The sequence below is a fragment of the Acomys russatus genome, chromosome 19 (assembly GCF_903995435.1).
Source record: "Acomys russatus chromosome 19, mAcoRus1.1, whole genome shotgun sequence".
Taxonomy (NCBI): Eukaryota; Metazoa; Chordata; class Mammalia; order Rodentia; family Muridae; genus Acomys; species Acomys russatus.
Genome location: NC_067155.1, coordinates 60,881,861 through 60,894,744, shown reverse-complemented (window position 1 = coordinate 60,894,744; position 12,884 = coordinate 60,881,861). Strand labels below are relative to the sequence as shown.

General features: G+C 48.3%; 1 protein-coding gene across 2 annotated transcripts in view; it reads right to left on the bottom strand.

Moving 5' to 3' along the window:
• Rnf10 (ring finger protein 10) overlaps nucleotides 1–12,752 on the bottom strand; it is a 41,325-nt gene extending 28,573 nt beyond the window's left edge. For both annotated transcript variants that reach the window (XM_051161670.1, XM_051161669.1), the window contains exons 1-2: nucleotides 12,149–12,752; nucleotides 846–1,042 (exon numbers count right to left, since the gene is read on the bottom strand). In XM_051161670.1, coding sequence (XP_051017627.1) covers nucleotides 846–1,042; nucleotides 12,149–12,305 — 354 coding nt within the window. In that variant the 5' untranslated portion in view covers nucleotides 12,306–12,752. The remainder of the gene's footprint in view (nucleotides 1–845; nucleotides 1,043–12,148) is intronic.
• Nucleotides 12,753–12,884: the final 132 nt, after the last annotated feature.

Here is a 12,884-nt window from a genome sequence, read left to right as displayed (position 1 = left end):
TCCACAGCCTACGGATCTGGTGTTGCCCACGCTGTGTGCCTTCCCTTGCTTCATTCAGATCTCTCACAAAATCTACCTCTGCGGCTTGGCTCATGGCACAAAGCACTGTTCTCAGTACTCAGAAGGCTAACACAGCGGTTCAACCTGGGCGTACAATGAGACCTCTTTAAATAGATACACGCACGCACGTACGCACACTAAAACCTCACAGGATAAGGCCTCCTTAGGCACTTTATTATTGTTCGTTTTCCCTTCTCTCCCCATCTACACTGTTTAATCCAACAAGCACTTACCTACCCTCAGGTGTGTAACACACTGGTCACTCACACACCAGACTATAGAATCAGTCCAAGAGACAAAGTCAGTGAGTTTTCTGTGGAATGCTGCACTTGGAGCATTCCTGGTGCCACAGGAGAATGAGTGATCCTTTCATGAGGGCATGTACTGCACCTGCCTTGTTCTGCAATGGCTACACAGCATAGACAGTCCAACAACAGGATACTGGACTACTTTTCTTGGTGAGGACCTACGCTGCTTCTTCCTAACTCCAGCAATCACCTCAAGACTCTTTACTCTCAAAAACACACCTGAGGACTCGTAAAGACGGGCCTCAGAGACTAAGACCCCAGCATTTCACTCTGCAAGGTAAGTATCAGTACCATTCACAGATGGTGAACAAGACAGTGCAGTTTCGTCCCCAAGGGTTCCCACGGCCCTTAGGGGAGGGAAGGGGCAAGGTTCTGGGTCTGGTTCACCCCAGCTGCTCAGAACAGCCTGGGTGCCTGCTCGCCCTCTCTCCTTCCCTCTGACAAACCACTCTGGAAAGGCGTTCTCAGGCTCCATACCTCATCTCGTCTTCCACCATTAGAAGAAGAACTAAAGGGTTTGCTGCTGCCACCGCCCCTTTGAGGAGGCATCTTGTTAAAAGTTTTGCTTTTCTGTGAATTGGAGCGACGGGACTGGTTGCTAAAGTTTTCATTTTTGGGGTAGGAAGGTTCACGCTTGCGATTGTAACGCTTGGATCCATTTGAGTTCTTTCCATCTGAAAGCAAAAGAAATAAAAGGCGTAAGTTTTGTGTTTTTCCACACATATGGCCAATTTCTATCTCCCAGCACAGTTGTACTTACTAAAGGGGACATGGGCCTTTCCACAACCTCTAAAAAAAGGTAAGCTTAGTCCAGAGCACTGGTGCTTTGAGGAAAATCAGCCATAATAAAGTATGGCTTTGTCTGGTTTCAGAACAGCCACTCTGTGCTAAAGGGATGTGTATGATCTGGAAGCCAGACAGGAAGAAGAGGCCCGGCCCTGAGCTTACTCTAGTGTACAGTCTGTACAGGATACCACAGAGGGATGGCCCAGGCTTTAGCAGACATATTCCACAACCACACAAACAAGCTCAGGCATGGTGTCACACGCCTTTAATCCTAGCACTCAGGAGGCAGAGGTAGGTGAATCTTGAGTCAGACATGGTCTACAGTAAATTACAGGACAGCCAAGGCAGGAGACACTCTGTCACAAAAAAAAAATTCAGTATCAGCATGCTATAATGGAAACTACAAAATTGACAGAACAAAAGCTGAGCCCTAGGAGAATATCAGATCAGCTCAAGTTACAAAATATCACTTTCTTTCTATATGAGCAGATTCATTTATCTCTAGTCTTTAGCAAAGCAGGTGGCTCACACCTATAGACCCAGCACTTGGGAGGCTCAGGCAAAAAGTTCAAGGCCAGCCTGGGCTAGACAGTGAATTCTAGGCCAGCTTCAGTTAAGAGTTAGATCCTGTGTTAAATTCTTTATGACATGCTACTTATTTTGCATGCGTTTAAGTGTTTATGCGCAGGAGCCATGGCACACATGTAGAGGGCGAAGGACAACCTGTGGTTTGGTTCTCTCCTGCCACTGGGCAGGTTCTGGAAAAAAAGTAAGCTCAGTCATCGGGCTTGGTGCCAGGTTGTCTTACCATCTCTCCAGGGACTGAGGAGATGGATGACTCAGTTGATAGTCAGTGCTGCCAATGAAAGCACAGCTGGGGCTCAGATCCCCAGAGCCCATGCAAAAGCTAGGCATGTGTGACAACTGCCTGCGATCCTAGAACCAGGGGGCACGGGAGAGGCTGGCTAGCTAGACTGCAACATCAGGCCCAAGGGGTACATGTGCTCTTCTGACCTCTGTGGGCACCAGGCTCAAAAGTGACACACACATATAAATGCAGGCAAACACCCACACACATAAAATGATTTTTTAAAAAATGTTACTAAGTCATTAGAGACACAATGGCTACACAATTGCCTACCACGAGCTAACAGGATAATACAACCAATACACTTAGTAGTATCTTTTTTCCAACTTACTATAATAGTACTGGAGAATTTTTTATAAGGGGGTCTATGCCATGTCAAATACTCAAAATGCAATTAGATTATGAAGCCCTTCACACATCCTGAAGTTGCTTTGTAGAAGTTAATGACGACTTATTTGTATCCTAGAGCATGATATAAGAGAACACCAAGTTCACCACACTCCTGCTGATACAGCAGCAACTGGAACAAACTGTGGTCAGTGCAAGAACAAATGGTTTCTGATTTACTTTGTTTTATTTGGATTTTTGGTTATCTTATTTATTTATTTAGTTTTTCAGGCAGGATTTCTCTATGTAATAGCTCTGGCTGTTCTGGAACTCTTTGTAGACCAGGCTGGCCTCAAACTCACAGAGATCTGCCTGCCTCTGCCTCCCAAGTGTTGGGATTAAAGGTGTGGAGCCACCACACCGAGCAGGTTATTTTATTTTTAAACCTGAACTTCTCTAATTATCAACAAATACTTTTTCAGTCTATCTGTTGACCCTCTATCTACATTTTGGGTAAAGAGCCTGCTTGGTTTGTTTTGGAGACAGGATCTCATGTGGCCCTCGCTGGCCTCAGACTCTCCACAGGTAAGGATAAGCTGGAACCCCACTCTCCTGCACCCCTCCTTACAGGCGCACTCCACGGAGCCCACTGTCCTGTTCTTCTTATCGTGGAGTTTTGTTTCGTTTGGTTTTTTGAGACAGAGTCTCTCTGTGTAGCCTTGGCTGTCCTGGACTCGCTTTGTAGACCAGGCTGGCCTCGAACTCACAGCGATCCACCCGCCTCTGCCTCCCGAGTGCTGGGATCACAAGTGTGCACGCCGTGCAGGCTCTGTTATTCTTCTCATACTAAGATAAGATTCAAGAACTTTGTTGCTAGGATCCACAAATTACTAATATTTTTTGTTTGTTTTGTTCTTTGTTTTCCAGACAAGGTTTCTTGGTGTTGCCCTGGAAATCTTAGAGCTCACAGAGATCCTGCCTCTGCCTCCCAAGTGCTGAGATTAAAGGCGTGGACCACCACCATCTGCCATTACTAATGACATTTAACAAAGAACCTGAGTTGGCATACTACATATGCTCAACTGTATTTTTTTAAATGACCTATTAATTTGTTATTTTCTGTGTATGGGTGTTTAGGGTATATATAAATATTTAAAAAGGAGCACAGGGAAGCGCAGTTGAGTCTAAAGTGCTTGATCTGCAAGCATGAGACCCTCATTAAGCGCTAGATGTAGCACCCGGGAGGCAAAGGCAAGCGGATTTCTGTGAGTTCAAGACCAGTCTGGTCTACAAAGAGAGTACAGGAGAGCTAGGGTTACACAGAGGGACACTGTTTCTTGAAAAACATAACAAACAACAACAACAACAAAGAAATTCCAGCATTACTTGGATTTCTCTCTCCAAATATAACTTCATTTGTTTATATTAAAATACAAACTGGTAGCCGGGCGTAATGGTGCACGCCTTTAATCCCAGCACTGCACTCGGGAGGCAGGGGCAGGCAGATCGCTGTGAGTTCGAGGCCAGCCTGGTCTACAAAGCAAGTCCAGGACAGTCAAGGCCACACAGAGAAACTCTGTCTCAAACAAACAAACAAACAAACAAACTTGGGACTGGAGTAGTGGCTCAGGATCTATGCTCTTTTAAAGGAACCAGGTTCACCAGGCGGTGGTGGCACACGCCTTTGATCCCAGCACTCAGGAGGCAGAGGCAGGTGGATCACTGTGAGTTCCAGGCTAGCCTGGTCTACATAGCAAGTCCAGGACAAGCAAGGATACACAGAGAGACCCTGTCTCGGAAAAAAACAAAAAAACAACAAAAATAAATAAATAAAGGAACCAGGTTCAATTCCCAACACCCACATGGGGGTCAGAACTGTCTGTAACTCCAGTTCCAAGGTACCGAGCAACCTCCTCTGTCCCACCTCCCTGCCCCTGGAGCATCAAGCACACATGTGGTTCAGAGATATACATGCAGCAAAAAAAATTAATAAGTCATTTTTAAAATATATAACAGAGATGGGCAGTGGTGGTGTACACCTTTAATTCCAGCATTTGGGAGGCAGAGACAGGTGATCCGTGGGTTTTGAGGCCAGCCTGGTCTACAGAATGAGTTCTAGGACAGGCAGGACCACACACAGAAACCCTGTTTCAAAAAGCAAACAAACAATATATATAGATATTGAGCTGGGGGCGTAGCTCAGTTGCTTGAGGGCATATCTACATCAACAAAATCCTGGGTTTAGGGCTGAAGAGGTGGCTCAGTAATAAAAAACACTTGCTGTTCTTCCAGAGGACTCAAGTTAGTTTCCTAGCCCACATGTGGTGGCTCACACCACATTCTTAGTTCGAAAGAATCAATACTCTCTTCTGGCCCCTGAAGGCACCTTGTGCACACATGGTGCACACAGGCACAGAGAAAACACTCCTCTATGTGGGCGGCTCAGCAGTTAAAGCACTTCCTGCCCTTGTGCTCTGAAGTAGATCACAGTCGCCTCTAGCCAGTCCCAGGGCAGACTGCTCCTGACTCCACAGGCACCAGACACACACGTGGTGCACACAGGCATACGTCCACAAAAAACTAGCACACACAAAACACATAATCTTAAAAAAAAAAAAGGTTGGATTTGATACCCAGGACACCATAAAACTGAGTGGTAGCCACACCCTCGATCCTAGCACTAACCTATAATTCCAACACTTGGGAAACAGACTCCCAAGTTCAAGGCCAGCCTGGGCTAGAGCATGACACTGTCTCAAAATACACACAAGCATACACACTTAAAATATTCAGCTATTGATAATGACCCTTTTCTGCAAGCATCTCTACTTAGTCTGCTTAGAGCTTTGTTTGTTTGTTTTTAATAATAAATAAATATGGAGTGCTTTAGGAATTTACATATGCACGGTCCACACTACTCTGTTTTGTTTTTGCTGTTTTCAGATGGCACTAGTCTAGCATGCATATGGCCTTCTTCTCCCTCTTCAGTTAGCACAGCTGGTTTTAAGCACAGCACCCGTGGTAGCAGGTAGAAACCTGTAGTGGCACACCTGTCACCCCAGCACTTGAGGACAAAGATCTGAAACAAACCAACCTGGGCTACACAAGACTGTCTATAAAACCAGCATGTCTGCAGACCACACGTACGCCTGGTGCCCATGGACGCCTGAAGAGGGTGATGTGAGGTGCTGGGCATTGGACCTAGGTCCTCTAAAAGAGCAGTCAGTGCTCAACTCAGAGCCCTCTCTCTACCCTCAGCAGAAGGAAAAAGAAAAAAACAAAGGGAGAGAGGAAAAAAGCCATAACCCCCAAACTTCACTATCTGAGGCTGACAGAGCATGACTCTTAACTGCCACTTCCAAGAGACCCATGTCCCCATCAAGTGTAGTTTGGTGGCAGTGTTCGCGTAGCACAGACAAGGCGCTAGGCTTCATCGCCAGCACATAAAAAGGCCGTGAGGGTCCTACTTAAGACACACCTCAGGGTTTGCATAGATTTGGATGAAGCCAAAGTCTACACTGAGAGATTTAAGATAAAGTAGCGCTCAGCAAGAGTTTATTTCTTCACTTTTATTACCACATTGCCAGGAAAATGGTTTCCTAATACACAGAAACCTGCTGTGGTGGACAGTCACCTGCTTGTTTCTAAATCGGATTACAACAACTGACCACATAAGGATTTATGGTTTCAGGCCCTTCTCTTCCAAATACCTCACGTCTGAAGGGCATCGCAGTGAGAGCTGCCTCTTATCTCAAGGCCCAGGCAGCAGAGCTGAGGACTGTCCTGCCTGGGGCCCAAAGATAAAATTCACTATTTCTGAGCTACTCTATAGACAACTTGCCAGGACATGCTGGTGACCAGCTCAGGGAGAAGCCACCCTCCTCTCTCAGGAGGGCATGAGGACCCACTCCAGATTTTGGAAAACAATCAAATTCCTAGAAGAAATATAATTTATGATTTTTTTTCGTTTGTTATTTTGCTTTCTGGTCAATTTCTAAACCTCAGAATGGTGGTCCCCAATTCCAGCTGTACATCAGGGTCACTTCCAGAGTTTTAAAATTATGAATGCTGTCTGGCATTAGAGTGAGTTCTCAGGAGGTTAAGGACAAGAGGATACAGATGGACTACACAGCAAGTTCAAGGCCAGCCTAAACTATGCAGCAAAGCCAAGTCTAAGAAATTAAGAAAAGAAAGGTGGGAAAGGGAGGCCAAGCAAGCAAGCTGGGTCTGGCAGCACAGGCCTGTGATCTCAGCTACTCAGGAGACTACAGCTAGGAGGTCTCAAGTTCAAGGCCTGAGTGGTTGGCTACAAACTAAGTGTAAGCTAATCCTGGACTCTGAGAAGCGCTTCTTGGGTTGTATGGAAGAGTTGGGGAATGGAAGGACAGGCAGGGGTTGATGGGAGCTCCACAAGGAGACTATCACGGCTGGTGGATCGGGACCCAGGGGGGCCTGCACAAACTGATGCACCAAGGGCACTGCAAGCAGAGAACCTAGACCGCCTGTTCAGATGGACAGCTCATTCTTCATATTGGGAAGCAGGGCGGGGAGCAGGGACTGCCTCTGACACGGACTCTGGTACCCGCGATTTGGTCACTGTCCCTTGGTGGGAGAGGCCCTGTGGGCACACAGAGGAAGGGGATGCAGACTATCCAAATGAGACCTGATAGGCTGTGCTAAGATGGTGGGGAAGGAGGACCCCATCTGTCAGAGGTCTAGGGCAGGGGAATAAAGCGGAAGAGGGAGGGAGGGTGGGAACAGGAGGGTAAGAGCAAAGGGATTACAATCTGGATGTAATGTGAATAAATTATAATAAAAGAAAAAATTTTAAAAACCAATTATATACAAGGCTAGAGATGGCTCAGCAGTTAAGAGTCCCTGATGCTCTTTTTCTAAAAGACCCAAGTTCTGTTTCTAAGCAACCACACTGGGTAGCTCACCATCATCTGTAACTCCAGTTCCGGCAATATAATGTCCTCTTCTGGCTTCTGAGGGCACTGAGCTCACCTCTCCCCTTCCCCCTAAATCTTTAAAATTAAATAAACGAGGAGCCGGGTATAGAGGCAAATGACTTTAATCCTAGCTTGAAAGGCAGAGGCAGGGGGATCTCTGTGAGTGAGTTCAAGACCAGCCTGGTCTGCATAGTGAGGTTCAGGTTGTCCTAGGCTATGCAGAGAGATACTGCCTCAAAAAGCCAAAATAATAAAAAGTAAATAAAATAAAAATAAATAAACAAGGAATGCCCAGGACCAGGCGCCCCAGTAGACTTAAGAGAATCATAAAAGGTCAGGCAAGGTAGTTCACACCATTACTCCTGGCCTTCCAGAGGTCGCAGAACTTATGTGTGCACTGAGACCAGCAGGACTAAAAAGCAAGAGTTTTGGGGAGGGGGGAGGAGACAGGGTGAGCCTGAAGGACCTGGAGAGAAAAGGCCCCACATCCTTACCTGTGTAAAGGTCCTCAGGAGAGGCTGACATCCAGCCAGAGCTGAGAACTGCCGAGACAGAACCCTAACTGACAGAACACTACTAATCACATGGTCCAAACCAGGAAATAAAGACTTCAAAACCCACAAACATGAGGCCTAACCCTTTATTTAATCCAGTGCCTTAGTTGTTTCCTATTTCCTGGATGGAAAAGTCTGCCAAATAACAGCAGACCTGCCTCCATCTCTACCCTGCTCCCTCTTCACTTTAGGTCACAGCTTTTCACAGATGCTTCAAATCATCAGCGTGTCTAGGTCTAGGTCTAACAGCTGGCACAGGCTAGACAGAACAGCAGCCAGGAAATCTCTGCTGCTGGTTCAGCTGCAATTAACGTCAGTGCTTACCCATCATGCACAGCAGACCACCAGAGCAGCAACACACAGCCTTAGTTACACCTCACCTGACAACACGTCAGGTGCTACTGAAGTGAGCAGCGAAGGGGAGGGAGGTATGAGGACTCAGCATGGGCCAGCGAGTTACCTGTTACCACAGCAACACTTCAAGCCTTCACTTATTCATGTACACAAAACAGAGCTAACAACTGTACTTTCTCAGAAAATCCTAATTGAGAAAAAGTTCAAGGCCAGCCTGGTCTACAGAGCAAGGTCTGGGACAGCGAAGGCTACACAGAGAAACACTGCCTCAAAAAACAAAAACAAAACAAACAAGAAAGAATTGAGGGAAAAAAAAGAAAATGTAATTTTCTCTAGTAGCTGCTATGTAGAAAAGCCTACTACATATTAGCTGTGCCATGGGAGACTGAAGAGACAGCTCTGGGGTTGAGTAGTGGTGTCAGGGCCAGCAGCATACCAGGCTGAGTGGCTGGCACACATCTTTAGCCCCAGCTGTGAGGGGGCCCGAGCCATTCAAGTCAGATTACCCAGTAACCACAGCTTCTGATCCCAGGTGACAGGGACAATGTCAGCACAGGGCTTCACACCAGCAACCTCAAAATAACTGCTTCATAATACCTGACCTTCTCGTAACCTCCATGGCAGAGCCTTCCGCTCAGGAGGGAGGAACAAGAGCAGGGTTCCTGGACAGGCCCACAGCTTGCCTACACATCCCTGACCTCTCTTGCCTCTACATGTTCACTTTCTCCTTTCTTTCTGTTTTTGTTTGGTTTTTTTTTTTTTGTTTTGTTTTGTTTTGTTTTAGGGACAGGGTTTCTCTGTTTTACCCCTCCCTGCCCTGGAACTTACTCTGTAGACCCTGGCCTGCCTCTGCCTCCTGAGTGCCAGGATTAAAGGTGTGCAGCAATACCGCCAGCTCTGTTCTTTCGATATGGCATCCCCTGGCCCCTAAGCATCCTCTCTCCTCTGGCTGTATTGTTGGGACAGCTGTAGAAACACAGCCAGAAAAGGGATGTTCTGTAAGTGTGTGAAGCAGCTGGCCAAGGCCTCAAGGACTCCTGTAGTCACTCCCTACTGTAGCATACCAGTGACGAGTGTCTGCTAGCCGCAGTTCATGTAGTTAGAAAGCAAGCGACTGCCTACAACTTACACCAACAGACACCAAGCTCTTTGATATGGGGCAGGGAGAGACAATAAAGGAAATGAACAGCGGTGGTGATGCACACTGAGAACCCAGCGCATGGAAGGGGGGGCAGGGCATCGGGAGTTCAAGGCAGAGTGGGACTTGGTTCAGTCTCTAGAAACCAAGTAAATTTTGAAGGTTTTTCTCTGTGCTGAAAAAACAAAGTGAAAGTGAATCGTTTCACACTCTCATTCTTCAGGTCAGGACTCTGAAATTCAAGAAGAGCCCTTTCAACAATCTCCAACAGAACTGAGTGCATCCCGCGATGAGTCAGCGGGTGAGACTCTCCAATAACTTCCATGGGTCAGTGCACACCTAGAAGTCAGCACACCAGTTGTGAACACGAGCTTCAGCAGCAAAGCTCTCAGCTGCAATGTTCTCTCACTTTGCGTGGAGACAGGGGTCGTACTATGTAGCCAGGCTGCCCTGGGACCTGCTCTTTAGCCCAGGGTCGCATCAGACTCATGATCTCTGCTTCAGAGCTGCAATTACAGGCTGTGACCACCACACTCACCTTCACTTAGAGCTCGCTCGCTCTTTCTTTCTTTCTTTCTTTCTTTCTTTCTTTCTTTCTTTTTTTCTTCGAGACAGGGTTTCTCTGTGCAGCCCTGGCTGTCCTGGACTCACTTTGTAGACCAGGCTGGCCTCAAACTCACAGTGATCCACCTGCCTCTGCCTCCCGAGTGCTGGGATTACAGGCGTGCATCACCTCACCTGGCTCCTTTTTTAAATGTATCATTATCATGTGTACTCAGGGTAAACGGGTGGAGAGTGGGCCGGGTCTTTCTTCCCACCTCTACAGCTTTCACACTGAGCCATCTCACTGAACCCTCTCTGCTTCCCTGTTGTTTTGTTTGGCCTACTGCTCACTGAACAATAAACAAAGCATTATTACAGCTGACTCGTGCATGAAGGTAATGTAGCTACTTGAGTAGGGCCCTTAAAAACTAGCTGAGAATTCTTGGAGAATCAAAACTTACCATCACATCTGCAAGCAGGGTACAAAGCTAGTCATCAATTACTTTGAGAAACACTTGGACCTTTCTGAACTAAGTCTAAGAACAACCAAGAAGCAAGATTTATGATAAAGCTACACATGTGCAAAATTCCACAATTAGTTTACACAATTACAGACTTGGCCTAAAAAGTTACACTAATACCTGCTGAGACAGTAAAGCGTTGGTGTATCGCAGTGACAACAGGCAGTTTCCACAAGTCCTCATGTGTACCTGGCAATGGAGTTTGTTATATCCTGGGGACAAACTCTAAAAGTCAGTAAGCCTTACAATTCTGGTTTTATTTTGTTTTGTTTTAATGCTTGTACACTTAATTATACCTGGGGGAGGGGTGTGCTAAGGATCAAGCTCAGGGCCTTACACTTTCCAGGCAGGCTCTCTCCCACTGACCCCCCCCCCCCCCCCCCCCCCCCCCCCCGTTAACTACTCTCTCCCATGTGTTACCCACACATACTCTCAGAACACACTGCTGAGCCCACAGAAAGCCACCTGCATGTGTGTGCAGCCAGGGCTGACGGTTTGGCACTGGAAAACCAATTGGTGTGCCGTTCCCTGGGGAAGGTCTTCCCTCCCACGCCCGGCTTTACTAAGTTGCCCTAGTGCTTCCTGCAGGGTTGAGGCCTCTACACTTTCTCCCCATCTGATCCGGTATGTTTGCTGATATGAATATACAAATACATTCATGTATGCAGAAAATATTAATAAAAAAAGGACATGAGTTTGAGGGACATGGGAGGAGGGTTATATGGGAAGCTTTGGAGGGAGGAAAGGGAAGGAGAAAGGTTGTAAATAATTTACAATCTCAAAAATAAACACACATACACACCCCACATTGCTAATACTGCCAATATGATGAAAGTATAAAAGAGAACAAAGGTTTGTACACAGCTCAGAAACAAGATGGGAGGATGCGGGACTAGGAATTCTGCCAATTTCTAACAATCCACAGTCTCAGTTTATTCTCTGAGAAGGACCAACTCCACCTTGATGACACACAAAGGCACTTAGCCCTGTACTTCGTGAATAGTCAGTGAGTAGTAGCTACTATCGGCTCGGTTACAGCAACACTACGGAAGCCCGGGGGCACACACGACATCCCACGCCCCCCAAAGCAAAACACCGATAACCTACCACACACAAACAGGCGTAGTATTTCTGGTGCGAATAGCTGGCAAGCACTCTCAACACTTAGCTCGTTTGCTCAGCAGTGCAGACCACCTCCTCTTTCACAGCTACTGCAAACTCAAGGACTGGGCCTAAAAAACCCGAATGCGGCGTCTGCATGCCTTAACCATCACAGCGAGCAATGCCATCCCTCTTAAACAGAGGGCAGGATGTGGTGCCAGATTTAAATGTGAAAATCCTCGGGCCTCACCCACCCTATTTTACTTACACTTGAATGCTGCCCAAGGCTAATCCAACATGAAATGATAAAAAAAAACAAAACAAAACAAAACAAATACAATGGTTTTAGAGCGCGGACTGATGAGTCACACAAACCAGGTCTTACGGCCTGCTGTGAGGTACCTGTCACCTGGACGACCATAAAACCCTTTCCAAATCTCGGAATGGGGCGAAGAATGGCGCCTATTACAGCCAGCTGTTTTGAATATGAATGCAAGGGCCTAAATTAACCACGCAGCGCGCTTCGGCGCAATCGTAAACGCCGGATGGCACACGACAAGGGGAGGCAGGGTCGTCTGTCCCCCGCCCCACGCCCGCCAGGTGACCCAGCAGACCCCGACCGGCGCCTGCCCTTACCGCTCTTGGGTTTAGACTCGCCGGCCGGCCCCGCCGAGGCGGAGCGGGGCGGCTGTTGCCCTTTGCTGCTGCCCGAGGAGGCGGAGGAGCTGTTGGAGCCGCTGTTCTTGTCCATGTCGGAGGCGGTGGCGGCGGCGCTGGGGGAGCTCTGCGGCATCAAAGGGGGCCTCGGCGGCGACGGCGGTCGGAGCGGAGCGGGCGCGGCGGGGACCCAGGCTCATGGCGTTCAGGGCCGGCGGGGGTCGGCGGCGGCAGCGGTTCTCGGCCTTCATGGCGACATTTTTCCTTGTTTCCTTCCTCAGCTTCTCGAAATGGAAGGAGAAGCGACAGGTGGGGCTGCGGGGCCCAGCGGCGGCGGTGACCGGAGAGGAGGAGGAGGAGGAGGCCGGGGCTCGGAGGTCCGGGCCGGGCCTGGCGGGGCGGAGGCTACGGGGGGAAGGGGAGGCGCGGGAGGGTCGCGAGCCCCGCCGGCCGGCCGGACACGCTCTCCCGCCGCGGGGCAGGAGAGAGGGCTGGCTGTCTCGGTGCCGGGGACCGGGGTCTCCGACACAGCGACCGACACTCGCCTCTGGGCCGAGGCCGAGCTGCTCCGGGAATGGCGACGAGTCGCCAAACAGCATCTCAAAGAACCCGGATGGACTATTTATATAGTCGCCGAGTGGAAGTGACGCTCTCTGGGAAGTGTAGTTTTCACCTACATCCGGGTCCTAGAGGAGGCCCCACTGTAAGACTGTTC